Here is a 23,288-nt window from a genome sequence, read left to right on the forward strand (position 1 = left end):
GATGATCAGRRGCCTGGAACATCTGCCCTGTGAGCAAAGGCTGAGGGAGCTGGGCCTGTTCAGCCTGGAGAAGAGAAGGCTGAGGGGGGACCTGAGCAGTGTCTATAGATACCTCAAGGGAGGCAGTGAGGAGGATGGGGTGGCCTCTTTGCAGTGGTGGACAGTGATAGGACTAGAGGAAACAGCCACAAACTGAAGCACCGAAAGTTCCCCAGGAACTTAAGGAAAATTTTCTTGACAGTGACTGACAGAGCCCTGGAACAGGCTGCCCAGAGAGGTTGTGGAGTCTCCTTCTCTGGAGATCTTCAAACCCCACCTGGCCACAGCCTGTGCCCCATGCTCCAGGTGACCCTGCCTGTGCAGGGAGTTGGACAGGATGATTCCCAGAGGTCCCTTCCAACCTTAACGATTCTATGGTTCTGTGAAAGCTTCTAACAAGACATGCTTAAAAAAGCAATGTTCATTAGAAGGAAGAAGTAATAAATGCTCCTCTGTGGAAAACTAAACAAAACCTCAGGTGTGAGTCCGGTATCACAAAGTGAAAGTTCATGAGTTTCTTGCTCCCAGAGCTCTTTTCAAAGCAACCTACCCTTACAAAGTCATCCAGAAGAAACTCCCAGAAAAACCATCTGGAATAGCGGGAAGATGTTTGTTGGTGATTTAAAGCATGAAAAGGAAGGAGTACAATGCAGAGCAACCAGGATGTGAAAAGCATTTCCAGGCACTGAGAGGTTAAAACAATTATTTGAACAGCTGGGAAAATTAAAATGGTAAAATAATAGCTACCCTTCAAAATTCCACAGATGCAAAGAGACTCTTCAATGAATAACTGATAAAGGGGAAAAAACATTTTAAAAGAGGAACCGTTTCATGCATGAAGGTCATACAAGTAGCAGTTCCTCTTAAGTACCTGGATTTTCAGACTTGGCAAGAGATGAAGCAGTGGAGTTAACACAGCAGCCTTTTACCTCTGGAGAGCCAGGGTCAAATCCTGACTACTGTTACTTTTACATGAAAGTGACTTTGGTCATGGCCCTTCTGCTGCTTTTTTGGAAACGTTTCATATCCCAGGACATGCAAGGTCACCATGCAATCGTGCCCAGCGGCTCGTTGCCTTTCCTAGGAGAGCTCCTACCACAATCTCACGGGGGTGCAGCAGCTGCAGCAGGCAGAATTGGGGCAGTTTTTCTACCCCGTTATCCACAGCTCCCCACACACAGAGCCTGCTCCAGCAGGAGCGTCACGGCATGGATTCTTTTCAGAAAAAAAGCCAGGCTTTTCAGGAAAAAACTAAGTGGGCAGAAGAGCAGTGCTCAGAAACATTTTATGAGAGCCCAAGCTGGGCCGCTGCGCAGAGCGGTGACCAGGGCAGGGGACACTGGCATTCAAACTTGGGGACTCACAGCTCTTGCAGGGCCACCTCAAGGACAGGAGGGATGTGAGAGCACAGCTAGGTATGGTCCTTGTGCTGCCCGGCTCCCGGTATCCTTCTCATGGGTGATAAATCCTCCCTCCAAGGGCTATTTTAAAACAGCAAACCAAAAATCTTCAAAACACAGAGGAGAAATTAACAGTTGAATGGGCAGCACGGCAGGGCTGCCAGCTCCTCTCCCTCCTCCCCGCGCACTTCAAATGCACAAACTCTTCCACATAAAAACTGAGCAGACTATTACAAGGACAGCAGTGGAACACTCCTTATCAAATAGGGTCAAAACACAGGAAATCTTGAGTAAAAAAAACAGTCAGAATCAGAACAGGAGGCCATTCCTCCACCGCAGGCAGATCTTCTCTTGTTGCCTTTATGATTTACTAATGCAAAACCGTTTCTAACTGGAAAGTCTAACTCCTTACCTTAAGTAAAGGGATACACACTATGGTCCACCCAAAGGACGACTTTCTTTCTCCAGCGAAAGAGACTTGCCATTTCAGCTGCAATATTAGAGCATTTCTGCTGCACTAGCTATGGAGTTTACTCAATGTTTATGTTTCTTTCCTCTCCAGTGTATAGTTTAACCTGTTCTGGACATGACTTTGGTTTTTGTGCAGACTGTAGTGAGTCCAGATGCTGTCAGGTGCCTCGCTAATGGTTTAGACTCCTCACACACTACAAGAAAGCGTGCAGAGCAGGAGCCTGCCCGCCGCACTCGCAGGGAAGTGGCCTAGGGGTGACCACTTCCAGAAGCAGAAATTTCCAACACGCTGCAGAACGGAGTAGGCTCTTCCACGGTGTCTGTCACTAAACCGCACAGTCTGCCATACAGAAGGTAACAGGATTGACAGAAGGTTTTGAATAAAGGCCTTGGTCTTCTCCCATTGCCCTGAAGGACCCTGCGACACGTTTCTGGGACCCTGGTGCTCTGCCAAACTACATATATTTGGTTTAACTAAAATTATGACGGCATAAAAACTCAATGATGACTCAATATGCTACCCTTCACTTCCAATCCTCATCTGCTAGAGAGCTGTTCAGCAACTGCCTTTCCCTGCCCTTTAGGTGACCACATCACAGCAATGCCCGAACAGATGCCAGCAGCTCCAGCTACGCTGCAAAACCACATAGGAAATTCAGCAGCTGGGCACTGAGGTCCCCACCTGCCTGGCTGGGGGTGCTCCTCATACTGGGAAATCAGCTACTTCATCTCTGGCGTCTTGTCATGGCACCAATTGTGATAAGGAAATCAAAGAGGAATAGGACGGCTTGGCCCCTGACCGTCACAGCGTAATGATCAGCGATCAATCTTTTACCTGCCCAAGGCAAACAGAGCTTTGCAAGGCTGATGGATAGTTGAGGAAAGCGCTTTGGGGTCCTCTAGGGTCAAAAAGAAAAGGAAATATCTAAATGTGACAGGATGGAAAAAAAAAAAAAAAGAAAAAGAAAAAAAGAAAGGTGTCCAGCTTACAGGAGCACCTTACCACCCTCCTTCGTGAGGGGCTCCGAGTCTTCCCCACGTTTCCTGAAGTCGCTGCCCCATGCCAAGCCACTTCCATGCTGAGTGAGGAGCACAGAGCAATGCAGAGATGAGCCCGTGTCCTTAGGAGCTTCAGTACTCAGAGCCCAAAGACTTCTCTGCTCCTCTGCTCGGCCATGTTAAGATGCATATTCAGAATAAGACAGACACTGAACTCTGTCCTGCCCCTCGAGGGATCTGCAGCCTCCTCTTTCCAAAGCGCCCGCTGCAGGGAGTCGGCAGCCTGGTGTCAGCTTCAATAGCCCTTTGCAAGTGAAAGGAATGCAAAGGGGACAGGAGAGAGGAGGAGGAGGAAGGAAGAGGCTGCAGGGACTCTGGAAAGAGCCAGGTGAAACAAGATGAAGGAGAGAAAGAAAAGATCTGAGCACAGACTCTAGAAAGGGGTGAGTAAATAAAGAGGCAGAAAGAGGAGATGATAGCGGAAAAAGAGCAGGCGAAACCGACATCTGGGTTTCTTGCTCACGCTAAAAGGAAGAACTCTACAGGCAGTGAGAGCTGCTCGCACTAGGAAGTCCCAGGTAGTGGGGAGGCCATCAGTCATTTCCAGGTCAGGCCCAGCTTAGGAAGGGCCCACAGTTTGATTTTCAATCTCAAAGCAGAGCAGAGGAGCCACAGAGCGAGTCACACTTGCCTGTAAGGGCAAACATTTGTTAGACACTGTCCTGAATTAATGGAAACTCACCCCAATGCCAGGACAGCAAACCCAGCAATCTTCAGCACCCCTCGAAAAGATTAACAAAACTGAAAGCACCCTGAATAGTGCTGAATAGGACCTGACGTGCCCTACAGCACTTGATTCCAGTGTCAATAGGCCAAAAGATTTCTGGCCTCAGTGCTACATGTTTTAAGATCCAGCCCAACAGGAACGACGGTTTGTGGTGTTTTTAAATGTATACAAAGGATTCCAATTAGTTAACCTCAAGAAATCAGGATTAACATCTTTAAAATGCTGTTAGCTTTGTATTAAATAAATAAGATTTAGGCACCTGAAGTGCCTGACAGCTGACAGACACTCTGCTATCAGCAGGAGAAGGTGCTCGGCCAGCTACAAGCAGAGCTGCTCTGCTCCCTAGAGCTTTCCTTCCCAAGTGAGAAATACCTGACTGGGCAACACAACAAGGGGTGCAGAGATCACGACCACAAGCTACCTTAAGAGTATAAGCTGCTTTCTCCTTTCAAGTTGCCCAGAAAGCAAAATGAGAGAGCACGTATTACAGGATCAAGCTATTAACTTCGGAAGGCTGGACCTCTACGCAGCCCTCTCCTACAAGAAGAGATTTCCTTCTGTTTCTCAGGAGCAAATTAATAGTGGGGTAGAGAAGAAGAAGGTGCATTCCAAAGGCAATTCCTAAAAATAACACTGCTCACTCTCTCCTTAATTGCTCCAGTGTCACCCTTGGTGAGCCTCCCCAGTGAAGCCCATTAGAGGTAACTGCAAGTCAGCAGGGAAATCAGGGACCCTCAAAACATTTAAGCAAGTCAAAGAGTCCCCATGTGGAAACCAGCCATTCCATGGGCAGGCAGAACTGATGACATTTGGATTCCTCCAGCTTCATGTCTCAAGGTTAAGTTCCTGTGTGACCAAACTGATGTCTAATAAAGAGCAAGTCGATAGCACTGCCCCTGCAGAAGGGCTGCTGAGGTTCCTCTCCTCCACCTAATTGCCTGCGCTTTCACAAGACACACAGAAACTTATTACTTGAGAGCCTTTGTGCCTTGTGAGGAGCATCACCACGGCCAGCAGGAAGGCTCAGAGCGGGGGATGGAGACCAGTCTCACCAAGGCTCCCAACACGCTCGTGTAATCCCGCTGCCCGGCTTGGGATACAAACCCCGACACGGTCAGCGGAGGAGGAGAACACCAAGACACACATTCAGGACACGTGCAGGCACAAGAGACCCAGAGCAGTGCTACCCACGATGCTGGAGCAGGCTCTGCCCTGCTCTCCAGAGGCTGCGCTGTGTATGACAAAGCTCCTGACCTTCCAACATCTGTCTGGTTCTTAGACAAAAGCAAGGCAGGGTCTATAAGGCAGAACGACGACTCTGTTGACATTTCAGCCCCTGAGAGGGGAGCTCTCCTTTGCCTTTGTGTCAGCCACCTCTGGCTACATCGGAAAATAGTGCATGGCTTGTTCTCTCAAGCAGAGCCGCTCACCTGCGCAAAGGCTCCCTGCAAGCAGACGGAGGGAAGCAGCCGGGTGGAGCAGGCCTGGGATCACTGCACACAATCTCACCTTTTACCACTTAGCCACATTTACCGAACGCAGCCTGGCTTTAATCCATCAGCGCACAAAACCTGTTCATACAACTATGCAATTGGAAAGATCTCCCTGGATTTGACGGGGCTCTGTCGTAGCAAGTGCCAAGGCCCCGCAGAACAAGGAGGCGCCAGGACCTGCCTTGCGCAGCCGCCCATCTCCCACCGCTTGTGCTGAACAAACCCAGGGTCTCGAGGGCTCTCTGCCTCCAATCCCTGCCCCAGCTCTCACTGTACTGCCCACACCAGAACACGCTGCAACAAAATAGGAGATTCGCATTTAATAGCTGCCAAAGCACTTATTCTTCCTGAACAGCGTGGAGCCCCAAGTGCTTTGGATTTTTTCGTAAAAGCTGGAAAAAGCCTAACTTAAGGGAAATATTACACCCCATCTATCCTCAGTAAATAAACCTTGTGTGCTTCTGCTCCAGGGAGGCCAATTTGAAGTCTGTACACATGCTTTAAGCTTGGCTTTTGCAGAACAATAAGGTGGCCCAGTGCAAGCTCCCCACAAATATTTCTCTAATGCATCTCAGCCCTACTGCAGGACCTTCATTACGTCAGCTCGAGGCACGCAGAGCTGCAAAGATCACCTAAATCACCGCATCGAATCTATTTTTCAAGATCTATCTATTTCTGCAAGACTTCAGGGCATTTTCTGAGCCTCTGGATCCTCTCAAACATACCAAGAGTTGGTGCTAGTAACCAAATACAATAATGACGAAGGGCACTGCCAACATCCTAGGACCTGCATATATTAAGGAGCATATTAAATTACAATAACTCTAAGAACTGAGCTACTTTTAGCACTACTGAAAAGTTCTCCACAGTTCCTGCTAACATGGCTGCAGGAGTTGTTCAAATTCAGCAGTTTACAGCCGAGTTTGTAAGAAGCTACTGCTCAGAGGGCACCACAGTTGGGTGTCAGAGGGACCTGAGAGCAACTGGAAACACCCAAGAAGCTCCTGGAATCAACTGCTAACACCCACCCGCATATTGTGCTTACCAGGATCAGCACTTCAGACCAACTACTCATTTTCTCCCTTCTTCCTCCGTAAGAAGGGACCAATCCCATGCTGAAACATGGGATTCATATGGCATCAAGATGGGACAAACAGTGATTCTGTCTCCTTTCCAATTCCTTTGCAAACAGCAACAAGTCTCTATATGATAATCTTAAATCTTTCTACAGTGACAAATTCTCCTGTTCTGTCACAGAACTTTCATAAAAAGCTGAAGTCCATAATTGAAACAGTATATTACTTGCCCTGCTTCCCAGCTAGGAAATGGAATTTTACTTCCTTAATACTTGGAAGCTTTTTTTATTATTATTTTAACGGAGTATAATAGCGTAAGATTAAAAAGCTCTTCCTGAGGTTTACCCGATGAAGAAGTGTTTGCTTAGATGTTGTGTCTGAGCCTCCCTCCAGTTCTGAAGCCCCCAGATAACCACGTTGCCAACCACGGTTTCAGTCCTTGACCCTAAGGACGGTCCTTAGGGACTGTCCTGTGAGGGAAGCCACCGACCGCGGCAGTGCAGGGGACACTGACTGATGTGTCCCCTAAAAAGCAGCAATCAGAATCCACAGTCCAGGATCACTGACCTATTCCCATGACAACCAAGAGCCCATGCACAGAAAACTTCACAACAAAGTCCTGGGAATTGTATAACTGAAGAAGAAAGTGCCTCCTAGCCAGAAGCTTATGGCTCAGAGAGCCGAGCTGGGACAGTGCGCTGTTCTAAACAGGAGAATAAACATAATAAACAAAATGTAAATATTTACAGCAGCCTGATCTGAATGAAGGGGGAAAATACTCCAGTTGGTATCACTTTGCTATTTTTTAAGCAAAAAAAAATTTATCTAATTTTTAAGTTTAAATATCCAGTATCCTGAGGACCCAACCTTGCTAGCCAAGGTTCAGACTATTGCAGAGGCAATTCAAAGGTCCAGGACCCCATACACACAGTGCAAGTAACTGCAGTGGCAAGTCCTGCATGGAGCGGGTGCTCCCTCCGGTTTTTCAGACTGTGTCCGCAACACAAGGATCACCACTTGGAACCATCTTAACCCTTGAGCAAAGCAACCTCATCCCAACCCTTGGCAACCCCAAGGCAACCCCTTAGAGAAGAATCCAAATATCTAGTACAGGAAGAAAAGGATTCTCTTTGTCCATAAGAAACATTCGGATCAGGTCAGAATTGAAGCCCACACTCCACAAAGGAAGCTAGAGCGATCACTGTGCACCCTTTAATCTATATTGAAGAGTTAAAAAACATTCACGATCTCCTTTCACGAGCTTTAAATTCATTCTGGCATGGGAACTAGGTACCTGCAAGCAGAAAGCCTGCGGATGCACCGTATGCTGCTCAAAGCCCCCCAGAACCCCAATGAGGGAGCAGGGTAATACTGCTTTTCTGATGGACAGAACCAAGTAACTCTTATCTTTTCCTAACACGCAGTTCCGTGAGGTAACCCGGCAGATGATCTGCTCAGGAAAATAAACTCCTTCCTTGTGGGCAGCAAACGTGGACCGATAAACCGAGTGGAAGAAAATGCAGAGGCAGATGGGTGGAGGTAATCAGAAATGACAGCAAGATAAGCAGGCAGAGGGCAGGCAGAGAGCTTGAAGGACACGGGCAGAAGAGCAGAGATTTTACAGACTACACATATTTGGAAAGTTACATCAACAGCTTTCCAATAGCATTATTTTTAAAATCATTCCCCCTAATATATGCAGGGAGCCAGCTGCTCTCAGAACAACCTTTAGATCCTACCTACGATTCCTTATTAGTCTAATTTGGAGCTGGAAGTCGGCTGAACCCAAAATCCATTTACACGGGACAAATGAGCATTCAGGAGGGACAAAGAGCAAACACGTTGTCAAAATAATCCTGTCTGCACCTCTGGACACCCACGCTGGGTTAGCTCAGTAGAGCTATGAGCTTCCCCAACTTCAGAACCAACACGACACATTCGATGCTGCCAGACCAACCTAGCTCAAGCCTTCAGAAACCGCTTTCCTCCTACTGCAACAGTAACAACATTCTAATTCCAGCATGCAGCATTTTGTGGATGTATTTGTTGAGTCCAGAGGTCTTGAAGAGGCCTCCACCAACTCTTACAGGTCCTCACAAAGATCTTTAACACCTCACAAAGATGTTATAAAAGATGAAGTTTCTTGCCAGCAGAGCAGAAAGCATCCGTAGGAGAGCTGACACTTGCACTGCATTCAAATCACTGTGACACACTGACTTAAACACATCTTGGTCCTATTTTGGAGCATTGAAGTACAGAAAGATTGCCTAAAATGGCTTGAGAAGATCCAGCCAGGACTGACGGCACTGAATTGCTTAGGAAGCATTTCGAGTACACTAGGAAACATCTCCAGGGAAGGAGGAGTGTTAGAGAACAAGTCTGTCACAAAGCAGTGAAAACCCTAAGCAGTGGATGCAGGAACCACCTAGAAAGAAATTCGCTCATCAAGTTTAGATTTTGTGCAAGATGCGTGCCCCATGGCCTTGGACAGAGAGCCTTGTGGGGAGAGCAAATATAATCATGCAGCACGAGGGCAACTTTTCCAAGCCTTCTCCTTCAACACCACACAGCTCTGACCAGGAAGAGCAGTAACTTCCTACGCAGAAGGCTCATCCTGCAGTCCGTGAGCTTCTCCAGTTCTCTTTGGCCCTGCAGAAAAGGCTGGTTAAATTGTCTTGTTGGCTTGGTAACAGCTCTTCCAGTGGAGCAGGACCGGTCCCACCAGAATAGCTCCACTCTCTGCCATCTCCCCAGATGCAGGTGATTGGTGAAGGTGGTGAATCCTACCCCTATTCCTCAAGCTGTCCAGCCCCAAGGCCTGCTAAGAAAGCCAACTGATGGATGACGTGTGAAACCCGCAAACCTCATGCAGCATGGAAACATCCCGTGCAGACCTACAGCAACAACGAACAGAACAAACCTTCCTTCCCTGTTTGCCAGGAGGTCCCTGACATCATAGACATAATTTTTCAAGTTACAGTCAAGCCGTCAGAGAATAGATCCAACATTAGCTCCAAAGTTATGAAAGCCAGGACTGCTCTGGAACAGCTTGGAAGTGTGAAGGTGTTTGACCACTGACCTTGTGCTTCTAGGCAGCAGTTGCTATCGACAGCAATTTTCGTGGATCTGTTTCAATCTAACTTCAGCAGCAAAACACAGCTTAAAAATTGGAAATCAACTTCCTTCTGTCCAAGACTGCTTGGTCATCAGTCTCCCAGAATTAATCTGGGCAAGAATTTTCACTTCCAACTTGCCAACACAGTGCTACAAATCTTTTGTGGAAAAAAAAATAGTATTAAAACAGCATGATATATCACAACACTCACTCCCAACCACTATGGCCCATACCAGATAAGCTCCCTCATATACAGGCCGCTGTTCTCAGAAAAACATTGACCATCACAACATATAGAGAATACAGAACTAGAGAAGCCTGTTAGATAACAGTAGATCCATGTATATGGCCACTCAGTTAAATGGAAATAAAAACGTCCTGATAACAGTACAGAGAAAGGGAGTCTCTTCCTGGAGCCTTGGCCTTACCAGGCCTGAAATTATGACACTGCTTCAACTGAAGCTTTTCAGATTCACCTGCTCAAAGACCACAGCACTAAATCAAATGCTATGAGTTCTCATTCCTAACTGGCTAGTTCTTATAGTATTCTAATTATAGGAAAAAAAAACCTTTTTATACTGGTTCAAGCAAACCAATTTTCAAACCAAACAGAGCTGTAGCACAGATCACAATAAAAAGTGGTAAAACACCAAAGAGTTCAAATTCAAAATTTCAAAATAAAATTCAAATTCAAGAACAGTAACAGCTTCTTGACATTTTCTTTCCTCTTTTAGCCATGTTAGCTTCAAATGATCTGTTTGTACTTATGCATTAGACTAATTTTACCTGCAAGCACATCTGAGATTGGAACCATTAAGGGAGAAATTAGAGCCCAAAGTAATTTTGCCTCACTGAAAAACATATCCCCAAAAAATGCCCTCAAAACAATAACAGAAATTCAAAAATAAAAGCATGTGGTAGACTGTTTTGGAGAAGAGAAATAGGGTCATTAAGTCCTCCTTTCAGACTAGGAGATGCCGGGTATGGACTAACTGCTGCTGGAAGAAGAGCCTTAAAGAAGAGCCAACAGCACAGAAAAGTTTTATGTTTATGTTTACTCTTGTTTTATTTGAAAACGACAAATTCCAGAAGGTGCCACATTTGGGCTTTACGTAACCCGTGGACCACAAGCAGCAGATAGAGACAGTTGTTCCTGCGGGCCAGTAAGTGCCAACAATACGTGGGGCTTTGGGGAACACGAGGGCTCTGTGAGGTGCTGTGATACAGAGCAAATAAAGAACTTAGGTCTCCAGCTTCATAGATACAGGGGGATGCAGCAGTCACTTCCATTTGAAGCAGGCCAGCGCTCTACTCTGGGGCATGCCTCATATATTCAGGTGGCAGCTGACATCCTTTCAGCAGCTCTGCGTTTTTGGTTTATCGCCCGGCGAACTCCGGAGGGTACGAAACGGCTTTGAACATGCCCCAAAGGCCCACGAGAATGCAGAGGGGCTGCTTTGAAATCAAAGCAATAACCGTCTCCCTCCTTTGCAATTAGGAGCCAAACGTGGATCATTGCCACCTTTGCAAGCGCGGGTCGGGGGTGCTCGGGGACAGGTGATGCAGCCGCTCTGCTCTAAACAACCAGCCTGCAGCTCGCGGCCCCTCCAGTGCGTCCCAGCGGGGGCCGTTTATTGAGCCATAAACTCCTCCGATAGCGTTATCGCCACAGCGTTGGCACAAATAAACGTTGGGAGAAAGAAAGATTAAAAGACTGAATTGACTTTACCGAGAAAGCAAGAAAAACACTTTGCAGATACACTTGCTTTGAACAAGGACAGAGAGACGCAAGGTAGGGCACGTACCCACCTGACGGGGGATGGTTGAGCAGCCTGCTCCAGATACAAAATACACAGATTTATCTGAAGCCACAAAGTTGCATTTCGGAAGCTCAAACAGCCCTAAAGCTTTCCAAGGCAGATAAACTGCATTTCAAGCAGCATACTGTGTGATATATTTATATCTTCTCTGTGAGACTCGAGCAGCTAAGATCTACCTCTGCAGAATCTCAGGAGAGGAAAAAAGCACCCAAGAAAGCAACACGACACTGGCCTTCCTCAAGCCCAGATACTCTGCTCACTACCCCTGAGCAAAGTCATCTTCCCCAACCACGTGTTCTGCAGGCTGCCCACCAATCTTTATCTCAGTAGCTATATAAACAGCCTGTAAAGCATTTTGTAATGTATCAAAATAGAAGCAGCTCTGTAGAGCCAGTTTAACACTCCCTGCTGATCGCAGATACCTGCAGTGCAGCCCGTGGCATCCAATGCATCCTGAAGCTGTTTCTGCTAAGGAGAGAGGGATTGAGGCTGTGGGAATGAGGGCTCCCAGCAGGACATATCCCACCAGGAACCGAGGTGCTCGAGCGAAGCTCCTCGATCAGGACAGGACACCGTGTGGCTGCATCTGACGCACCTTTTTGGTAGCGATAACCCGGGTCATCGCCTCCAGATTTAAAGCAAACTTCAGGCAGAGTTGCACCGCTCGGCCCGGCGCATCGAACGGGAACCAGCCTTTCGTAAGGATGACTTGGAAAATCAGAAACCATAGATGGATCACGTTACCTTTTACCACAGCCAAGGGCAAAGGAGTACGCCACACGCTCAAGGTTACACTACCCTATCAGTGGAATGCAGCGAGAGCAGCAAGGACCTGTTTGCAAGGGTCTGTTTGCCCAGCACGGTGCCTCGCAGCAAATGAGCGCTCCATTTCCCCAACACTGCCCTCACTAACCAAGAATGCCCATACACGGGGAAGCTGTGCCACAATAAACTGCAGTCTACTGCACGAGCATTTCCCTATGCAGACAAGCCCTACAGCCTTACCAGAAGCAGGTTTACATTTGTCTGTTATGTCTAGCAGACGCCGGAGAAGCTGGATGGAGAACAGGCGGAGGAAAAGGCTGCAGAATTATGAATGGCTCCCAGCTCCATGTATACACCTCCTATTGACAAGGGAATACATGTGTCTGAGCACACAGCTCTTTATAACTCGGTTTGGCCAGGAGCTAGAGTGCTCCAACGTCAGCCCGGTCCCTCTGTGACAGAGAGGCTTCTAAGGAGACGCTAAGAGAGCACTTGGGAAAACAGGGATAGAGGCTCTTTGCTGGGACACAGCTTTCCACACACACGTGCCATAGGAAGATACCTTCCGAGTCTCAAATCACGTTATTCTGTGGTCACCAGAGGCCAATTTTGTTTTCAAGTGGCAGCTGATTCGAGATCCCCTTGCACAACCGCTGAGCACGCAGCAAACTGCCCAAATAAAACTCCTGGGAAATTCAGCCTTGCCTGCGGGGGTGAATAGGAAGTAAAGGAAGCAGCAGGGTGACACCAATGTTCTGAAAAGCCTCTGTGTCAGTGCACATTTACAGGGGGAGGAGAACTATTCAGCAAGAGAATTTATACCCAAAAAGTGTCATTTGTCCTTCCCCTCCATCTGGACTCAAGTAAGAAATTACCCACATTTCTACTGCCCACTCTCCTTTTCCTTCCACACCCTCTTCTCATTGGCACGAGATAAAACCTTGGGGAAGCAGCAGCAGCAATTTCCAATTCTCATTATCTGACGGCAGCAGTAGCAGCAGTAGCTCGTGGTGAAACTTGCAGTCAATAAAACACCGGCAATTTGAAAAGACACAATGGGAGCTGCCCCTCCCACGGCTGTCCCATTATCCCCGCTTTTATTAGATTTAAAACCAGCGATTTTTATGCCATAGCTGAAGTTCCGCAGAGCCACGAAAACAGGCCACCAGGAAAGATAAAACACTCCTAAATTAAACAGCAGACGCTGCAGCGACACACGGCCCCACGGAGAGGGAAAAACAGGAGCAGCTCAGCCGACCTGCTTCGGATGCCTGCTTTGGGATCAGATGTGCTCTGGTGGTGCCTGTTTCTCCCTGGTGACTATGAAAAAGAGTCGGGGCGATGGGCAACACACGGGACACATAACAGCGAGGGCCTGCGCTGGAAAGGAGGGGAGAAAACAAACTTTACCTTGGTGCAGCGATCACTCGATGCATTTGTCTGGGGCAGAAGCGAGCGAGGACACATCCAAGTTCCCAGCTCCGAGAGGAGCTCGGCAGAAGGCAAAGGGAACGGGGTGCCCAAAGGAAAGGTCTCCAACAACACAGTAAGGGGGAAGATGCAAGGAACTGCAGTCATCCGCTGTGCGCTGTAATTTTCATTTTAGAGATCTAGAGCTTTCTTTCTCTGAGTCTAATGTATATTGCACCCTGGAGACATTTTTACCAGCCATCAAAAGAAACTCGCAGAGAACCAGATGCTTCATTAAAGAATATTCACCAAGCCTTATAAAACCTTTAGTGAAAAGCAGAAGAACAAATCACCCGCATGCAAGTGAGCTGAAGCCACACATCCAGCTTTGATTACGACATCCTCCAGGCCCGGAAAACAAACTGTGCTTAAACAGGGGGAAGAAAGAAAAAAAAAAAAATCTGTCCCTTCTTTACCAAATTCCTCCAACACGAATTTCCTGAATGAGGAATGCCTGAGACTGAAAGCAATTTGGTAAAATAAAATAAAATAAAATAAAATAAAATAAAATAAAATAAAAATGACACAACAGCTCATGTTCGCTGTCTGCATGTCAGGAGTCACAGCACTCTGTAGGAGCAGTGAGACAATCATCAGGGCTTGAGCTGTGCTTGGATAATGGAAAGCCCAGAAGATGTTCTGGCTTACCTGAGAGTTTTATTTGCATTTGCTCTTGCAGAATCCTTTCAGGCCTCCATCTCGCTGCAAGACTTGGTTACCCATTTACTCAGTTACCCTCTTAAAACACAGCAAGGAGATTTTCTGTCACCTCACCACCCCCCACAGCAGATTAGTGTCCTAGGCACTGACCCTTCCAGGAAGTTTCTAAAACACTGGGAAAATATTTCCAAGTTCACTGGCACTCTGGGAGCCAAGAAGAGCCCATGTTTTGCCTTATAAAGAAAGCACGCTAAAAACCCACCCCGCCACACAAATGCAAGGAAGCTGCAAGATTACAGGATCTCTCACTGCCCTCTGCTGTTACCAGCCTTCCGCTTCCCATCTCCTCCTTACCAACGGCTGGGGCTGGCAGCTTCCCAGCCCCTTTCTCCGGCGCCTGCAAAGCCGCTCAGGTTTAATGCAACCCGTCTGCCTGGGTAATCACATTCCCTCCGCCCTGAGCGCAATCAAGATGTATTGGTAAATGCATTTGCTAAAGAAACCCTCCGCTGGAAAGGCTACAAGCCCCATTTCCAGGAGCGAGGAAGAGGCCAGGTAAGGAGGCTGGTGCTGGCCGAGGGCACGGACTGCATCGCTGCAGCCTTTCCTAAACGCTGAGAAAGGAAATGAAACCGCACGGCTGGGGAGCCGGGGGCTTCGAGGATACTCGAGAAAAGCCCTTTCCCTGGCAGCCTTAACCTTGCTGATTTGCAGACATACAAAGACCTTCTTTGTAAACAGGAAGGAAAAAAATTCCACTAGGACTAACAACAACATTTGGTCTAATATATCCTGACAATTTTCCCATCTCCTTCTGTCGGGTTGCTTCTGGGAGCCGGCTGGCAGCTTGTTTCATGTTATACTTAAATCAGGCATACAGCTTTCCCTCACAACGCTAATGCGACAGAGAAAGACGGCTCTGTGAAAGCTCCACCTTCCCCCAATCCACATTAGTAATCCCGTGAGAGGGATCTCAGCTTTCTATCCCCAGAAGGCCCCATCCTTTCCCCCAATCTTCCCTACTCCAGGCTCAGCACCCTCTGAAGAATTTCCCTTCCCCCCCTAAAAAATAGTCTATTAGCAGCATCTGTCCAAGCAAATTCTCATTTAGGAACCAGCATCCTTCATGCTCTGGACATCACAAACAGCAGAAATGTTAACACTTATGCCTTTCCTACCGTTTTCCTTAAGACCATCCTGGTCATAACATCCCACTATTGAGGCTCTGCATCTCTTGGAAGTTTTTCCCCATGCAACAATGACACCTTGCAACTGCGAGGTCCCATGACGGCAGCAGGGTTGTTCAAAGTCCCTTTAAAATACTTCTGCCATTGCCAAAAATCAACTGGTTTGCTCTCTGTAGGACAGCAAAATGTGGGGAAAATGTGGTGACCGCCTTGGAAACGTAAGAGTGCCCACACCTCTGTTTTGGTGCAAGCTCAGCACATCCGCACTTGCTGATAGAAGGCATGTTGGGACACAGCACAGTGTGAGTGGGAAACGTGAAAGCAAAGAAAGAGGATCTTGAGGAAAGTCTGTCTTCTACGAACGCTGCCATTTGACCAACAGAAATCACTACTCAGGTACTTCTCTAGGAGGACACTGTGCAAAGCAAGACAGCAGAGCCAGCGAGCACAACGGGCCGTTCCGTTACCTTCTGGGCGGCGCTAACGCAGCGCTGATACTCCTTGGCCAGCTCCGAGCACCTGAGCACTTCGTGTTTGTTTTCTTGGTAGCACTTGAGAATCTCAGACTGCAGCCTTGAACAGACGGGATCAGTGCTCCTCCTCCTGCAAGGCAAGCAAGAACACCAGAGATGTGAGCAGGAGTTCTCACCTACTTACTACCACTTTACTAGCACATAAATACTAGCACTCCAAGGTGCTCCTTGGAGCCACCTAGTCCTGGCCAATGAAGAAACCAGGTGAACAGTGCTCACAGGAGGTCAAACGGCCAGCAGTGCCTTTCAGCTATAAAATACAGAGTACTTCGTGGAAAGAAAGAGCATACTCTTTCTAGGTTAGGGGAGGAGGGAGGTTGTGCTTTATCCTTAGATAACACATCATTTCTCCTCTACAGTTAGGAAAAAATCGATTCAAGAGGTTCGATGATTTCCCTGAATCACATTGGAAATCTTTGGCAGAACTTCGTGGTCCTGGCTGGGCCTGCAGATCTGTAACAGTCTGATGAGGGACTGAGCGGGCTTGTTGAATGAGCACCTCCATGTATTGAATTCTCATCTATTTAGGCATTTCAAAAGACGCAGCATGGCTGGAAACACCGTGGTCCTCCCAGCGACTAGGAAGAGCAAGGAAGAGCAGGAAGACCTGCTATCTGTTTCTTTACATTTCTGAAGTAATTAGTACCCATATCCCATAAGTGTCATTAAGAGCTACCCAAGAACAATTAGAGATGTTCCTACATACTCTGTGATGTGCACGTGTCCATATGCACATCAACTACCTGTAAAGAGCAAGGTCACTGCTGAGCGCTGCCAGCGGCAACGGCGCGAACGCAGCAACGACGGTGCCATCAGCTGCAGACGCGCGGGCACCAACGGCAGCACTGGTAGATTTTACGTGAGGACAGTGAACATACAGAGCACTTCTCAGATGGAGCCTCCCAAAGCAAAAATCCCTTGAATTCCCCGTGCATTCCGCCCCAGGCGGGGTACAGATCCGTGCCCGAACCTCAGGCACCTCTTCCACGCGGGCACTCGATCCTCTGGGCAGGCAGAAAGGCCACGGCACGACCTGCTCGCTGCCACTGGAAGGCAGGGCAGGTAAAACAAAGTGATCTCCAGGAATATTAAGGTCTTAAGGCAAAATCTTCTAAAAGGTTTTGGAGAGCTCAGGCTTTAGTTTCCAAACGGTGATCATTTCTGTAGGGTGCTCGAGAAGGCAAGGGACAAAAGAGGAAAAGCTCCTCTGCCCTTTGCAAATCAGCAACCCAGTTCCTCAAAACAGTTTGCTTGAGGCCAGCTCCTAAAACAACTTCTTCAGCCCATTATACCACCAACATACACGGCCAGACCAAGAATTTAATAGTAATATCACAACAGTCATGCTATAAAACACCCTGATCCAAAACGTTGGGATTAGAAACCACCCCAAATACCAAATAGGCTTCCTTTTCCAGTCCCCTTCCTCATCTTTCAGCCTTTCGGAGAAATATATATTCCATATATGGTCCCTAGAGGTGCATTTGTAATTTTGTATTTTCAATAGAATACCATCATAAAAGACTCTTAAATCTGTATTTTAAAAAAATCATTTCAAAATTTGAAAGAGAAAAGAACTCATAGAGAGCTTCAGAAACTCATAATGTTGGCATTTTGCTCTGTCACTAACTTTAATATCCCTCTAATCAAATCACGGAGACAGTGGAAACGATACCAAACAATACCAGGTCAGGAAATACCATCAAATCCCTCAATTCATTGAAAAAGTTAAGACTTTCAAAATTAGGTTTTTTAACCCAGCTACATTAAACTGAAGGGCATTTTGCAATTTTCATGCAGAAAATTAGAAAGTGGTACAGCCTGTCACAAAACGCTCTATATTCATCTGAACTGAATGATACCACAGAAGCATCTCGGAGAAATATTTAGAAGGACGTTCAGGTTCACAGAGCTCCCCGTGCCAGCAAAGCCAATTAAGCTTTTCCTTTTGTGTCTGCTCCTTCAGTTTAACCTCCTACAGTACCAGGCTTCATTTCCCAGAGTAAATACAAAGCTTGGGCTTCCGTGTGGGCTTGTGAGAGTAGTGCAAAGTTTGTGGCACTCTTACTTAGGAGGCTCTCGATACTTGGCCCACTGCAGTGTCTGTGGCCACACAGGATCGACCCGTGTAGGACGGCATCCATTGCACCATACACATCCATTGAGCAGTGAGTACCTTAAATATTGCTGTTCATATATGCTGCTTCCCACAACACAGAGGATTTACTGGATAACTGCATTCCAGGTACCCAGAACCATAAAAAAAAAATGTGTGTGTATATATATATATATATATATATATAGTCTCCAAATCAATAAGTTGCTGTTTCTCCAAAATAAAATCTCAAACTCCATTTATGCACCAATAGCACCGGCCTCTCGAAGCAGATTTAGAGAAACTAATCAATGCAACACAAAGTCAGTTAAGGCAATTATCAACAGAAGCCACGGGAACCCATTTATGAGCGGCTTCGCAAGTGAACTGGAAATTCAACGCACCCAGTTAAATCCTACTGAGGAGGACACTTCCTCCGTAGGAAGGCTCTGTACACCTCTCAACCTCAGCCCAGTTCAAGGCTGCTGGCAACAAATACCTCTCATTACCCCTCATAAAAACTCATCTTCTGGACCCTCCCCTGCTCTGCTCTTGGTAAAGGTGTCTTTTTTTTTTTTTTTTTTTTTTTTTGAGGCTTCTTTATTATTTCTTAGGAGGGGAAGGCAGGTAGTGGAGCAGGGATGAGGTTAAAACAGAGACTGCTCTTTAAAAACCAGCCCTGTGGTTTAAGAACAGCCCCCTGTCAGTGCCACCAAAACAGAGGCGAGTGGCTGGCTGGGAGCTGGGAAAAGGCAGGAGAGGGGCTGGGGTGGGAGGGGCAAGGACTGGATCCAGCCCGGGATGCACCAGGAAGAGCTCAGAGACATGCGGGACAAAGGCGATGGGAGATCAAACCAGCAACCGTGTTCTCCTCTCCTGAAAGGAAGAGGGAGAGGTGACAGGTAGGAAAGGATGATACTAAGGACAAAAAGAAAAGGCTTTAGCAGCTTCTCTCTTACATCAGGGAAAGGAACCTGTGCTTCCTTGCTGCCCAATGGGAAGGGAGGCTCCGCAGGCAGGAAGTCCAGGATTCCTGATGTGCCTCTCTCCCCATTCCAGCGAGCAACCTGACCGAGCTCTTTGTCTGGAAGAGAAGGGAGTAGGTTTCTCCAAAGGCAACAAAGGATGCGGTGCTCCCAGTGCTCTGGGCTCTCCCTGGAGGGAAGTGTCGAACCAGGAACCCTGCTGCATTCCAACACACCAAGAGTTACCAAATCCTCCCTCTCGCCGCGGGTTCCCTTTATTTAATAAATGAAATCTCATCAACTTATCCTTCTTCTATTATCACTGCTGACATCAATCTGATAATATTGGCCTGGCGTGGAATCGTGCTATTATATGTCCTCTTGATATTTAATTTAAGAGAAACGTCTGCAGAGGGGTGAATATGTGAAGCAAGCTTTTTATTACTGGCAGCAGTAAGGACGCTGGGAGTGAATTAGACATTCATCTTAGTCAGGGCCAATCTAGTGGCTCAGAGGAGGTTTTCTCCTTAACCCTCTCCTGGCTGCTCTGCAGTGGCAGGTAGCAGCTGCTCTGGTCAATAACTGCATTTGTCTTGGCAAATCCACTTCTGCGCGGATATAAACCCTGTGAAGAAGTGCTGGGTATCTGGGAGGTTAAAGCAAGGTTCTCCGAGGACTTCCATCAAAACTTCTGGGCTAGCAGGAAGAGCACTGGGCTAAACGTCCAGCAGTTAATCAAGGAGCAACACAGCTTTCACACACACTTAGTGCGAGACCCGATGAAGACAACGGCAGCAGGATACAGACCTGCCAGGCAAGAGGTTTCAAACACAGCATGATGATGACTACTGAGTTCTTGCTGCTGCTGACAGCTTCCCTCTTTGGAAGAAGTATGGACTTCGGATTGGAAAGCAAAGGAGAAAAGATAGATGTGTATGTGTATGTATTTGCTACCGCATACATCCAGCTGAACAGATATAGACTAGATACAGCTTTAACGCTACAGGGCTTGGCAGAGCTTTAATGCCAAAATAGCCATTGCTCTGCCGTGATTCCCACTCTGCCACTTGGCTTTACCAGGTAAAACAGTGACCCCAGATGGAGTTCAAAATAAGATCCGTTTTTTACCTTTTATTGTGGCAAACCATTCAGGCTCAGAGAAAAACTCAACATACAGAGTGCAGGTATCTAAACTTAGACATTTGGGCACGTGCACTATTAAAGTGAAGAGAGACATGCAGGATTCCTCATAGAAGCCAGCTTCAGAGAAGCTCGCTCCAGTAGACAGCTACAGACAGCAAACTGAACAGGGCCGATTCCCTGTAGGTTCCTCAAAATTCCCTGTCAGCTGCAAGATCCACCACTCACTGGACAAACTACTCTTGCCTGGGTTGCTGCCCATGTCTGAGCCAGCCTGAGCAAACCGAGGTTCATCCGCAGCGTGTTAGTCTGTGCTGTAACTACCACGGACAGCCTGGAGAGCAGTGGGTCTGCAACAAGGGGTGCTGCTAATGTGGTGGGCAAAGCTGGGGCCCTTGGAGGCAGCTCCTGTGTGCCACGGAGCAGTCAGACTCGTCAGCAGCTCGTTAGCCTGTCTGCATGGCTAGGGCACGTTATGTGCATTGCAGACAAAGCTCAGGCAAGTTTTGTCACACAAATGCAGGGAGATGCTGGGCTGCACTGTACATACATAAAGCCCAATAAGTGGTTAACTGACCTGTAAAACTGCATTCTCCCTTGGGTAGCAGTTGGCTCTCACTGATGGCTTCTCTTTAACATGTCAGAAAAATAACTCCAGACAGATGCAATGCACAGCACATAGAAAGGTTCCATCCTCTCTCATTACTGCATCCCTGACATTTGCAGCAGCAAATTAAACACAATTGAAGCATTTCATTCACATAGAACAAACTCATCACCACAGAGCAAGCAGCCAGGAAGCCAACGTGGAGCACAGGCTGCAGGACCCATCACAATGTGGACACCACGGCCTCACTGCGGCCAGTGGGATTCCCTGACCCTGCAGGTCAGTGCAGTAATGTGGCTTGAATAAATGAGGGAAGAGTCATTTCTGCAGCTGCTTGGCAAGAGAAAGGGAAGAAACCTAGCAAATATCCAAGAGCCTACTAAAAATTTGGTAATATTGACACTACATAATCTAGCACAGTGTAAACAAACTGCATGCCTCATCAGGATAAACTGATGCGATCAGGAAGGAAATATTTCTGATCAGCCTCATGTATTCAAAGCACTGCTCAGCAGGCTTTGCCACTGATCTGGACCGAACGCAGAGCTAGTAGTAATATACTGCACAAAAGGAGATGGATTAAAAGGAAAAGTGCAAACTGGGAACAATTTCCACAGGAATGAGGGCATCACGTCCACGTTTCGGCTGGGTAACGGAGTGGCTGCATTTCAGAAGAGGCCACTCGACTGCCTTCTTCATCACCTTGTGAGTGGAAATGGCCAATAAACACGTATTTACAAAGTACTCTGAGTTTCTGTGCGACTCTGATCCTATAAAATCTGTCCCTCATGTGCTCCCCTATCGCCACTCCTGTGTTGACAGCACGTTGAAGCTGCCACACACTTCCCTGCTGCAATTTGTGCACTCTGTTCACCCCATCCTTTCCAGTAGAGATACCTCCTTTCCTTGCAATCATGCACAGAAGCTGTTCCAAAATTTTCTCCTATTTAAATAATTAGATCTCATCACTTAGCACAAAAGTTAACAGAAATGTCCAAATCTCAAATAGTGTCAGCAACCTGTTCTGTCACTACAGTATGTTCAGCAAAAACAGCCTAAGCCAACTACGTTTTCTTTGTGAAGTAACAATAATTATTCAAAAACGTGTGGATGAAAGTGGAATAAAACTAACATTTTGCAGTTTTATGTAACAATAACAACATTTAATTCGGAAAACTTTTAGAAGTCAATAGCTTGCCCATTTCAGTGATGAAACTGATAGAGAGATTGCATGACCTGCTCAAAGCACATGAGCTCTCTGGCTTATCTACCCCAAATACCATAGAAAAACCTCTGCTTTTATTGTTCTAACCTGAAACAAGAGCAACCATTCCCCATTTAACCAATAGGTTACCCTGAAAGACTTCCTATGTTGTCTCCTCATTGGCCTTTGCTTGATGTCATTTCACATTTACATTCACATTTAACAGATTTCCCTATCTGAGGCTTAAGACACTTTTATTTTGGGGGGCCCGGGGAATGAGAGGTAGAAGGGGACAATATACAAAATACAGCACAAAACCATATTGAAGGCACGGTCCCTGTCCCAGTGAACCTGCAAACCCAGTTGCTAATCACATCTCCTGACATTCTGCGAGGCAGATGGCAAGCGGTTCGGAATAATGACTTTTTCCCACAAGCAGATAATTCCAATGTAGGTTTGGATGCAATTTTTTTGCTGATGATGATTGTAGAATATTGAGTGAAGAGGAACTGTGCCAGTTTGGAAGAAGAAGGGAAAACTACAGCCTCTGCCATGAGCTGCCAAGAGATACAGAAGTTAACAGAATTGGATCTCCTGCCCAAAAAGCCATGCACCATTCTTTACAAAGATGCCAAGCTACTAAAAGTTGACTAGCAAAGATGAAAAGCCTAAAGTTAGCAGCAAAGCGATCTCTGGGAGCCAAGCAGGAATGAGTCAGAATCTCGTTGCTGGAAGGAGTTCTCTGAATCAGAAAAGGAAGCTGGCTCAGCTCCCACAAGGCAGAAAAGCAATATAGCAAGCAATAACTGCAGCCGAAAACAACACACAGCCCAACAAGTGACCCAAATAGGGACTTTTCTTTCTTTAGATAAGGAAAAAAATATCTAAAAACTGATTAAGAACTTAGCTCCGGAAGGGAATGGATGCAGCCTACAGCACGTATACATTACCAGCCCAAAGAATCCATAGGCTGTGATAAGTCAGTGCTTTAATGTGTGGAGGTCAGCCAGGGACCTGTAAAGAAAATAACTGAAGAGCTGACACACTGATTTACCGTAGCCACGAGACATGGGGCACAGACAGGTTCAGGGAATTTTTCCTATGGGAGAAGGTTCTGCAACATTGTCAGTGCGCTAGCAAAGCGTGCTTTCTAAAAGAAAACCTGGATCACTAATGTAACTAGTTGAAACTCCACAAAGCGCTATACTAGGTCCCTGCTGTTACCCTTGACATCAGACTACACAAAGGGGCATCAGTGATGGACCAAAACCAACCCAACAAAAAAACTCCATCAATATATTTCTCACTGACAGAGCCGCTTATCCTGCCAAAGATGCAGGGAAAAATTTTGAAGGCAAAAGAAGCTGCCATCATTGAAGTTCTGGTTGGATCTGAAAGTAAATATTCATCCCGCTACAAGCTCCACTTGCTTCTTGCACATGTCCTGATCTTCCAAAGCGCA

General features: G+C 46.9%; 1 protein-coding gene across 3 annotated transcripts in view; it reads right to left on the bottom strand.

The window, feature by feature from the left end:
* Positions 1-23,288, bottom strand: part of CHCHD6 (coiled-coil-helix-coiled-coil-helix domain containing 6) — a 95,741-nt gene that overhangs the window by 13,899 nt on the left and 58,554 nt on the right. For all 3 annotated transcript variants that reach the window (XM_026052495.1, XM_026052494.1, XM_026052496.1), the window contains one exon: positions 15,750-15,885. In XM_026052495.1, coding sequence (XP_025908280.1) covers positions 15,750-15,885 — 136 coding nt within the window. The remainder of the gene's footprint in view (positions 1-15,749; positions 15,886-23,288) is intronic.

Source organism: Nothoprocta perdicaria, unplaced genomic scaffold, assembly GCF_003342845.1.
Source record: "Nothoprocta perdicaria isolate Ctin4 unplaced genomic scaffold, notPer1 scaffold_9, whole genome shotgun sequence".
Taxonomy (NCBI): domain Eukaryota; kingdom Metazoa; phylum Chordata; class Aves; order Tinamiformes; family Tinamidae; genus Nothoprocta; species Nothoprocta perdicaria.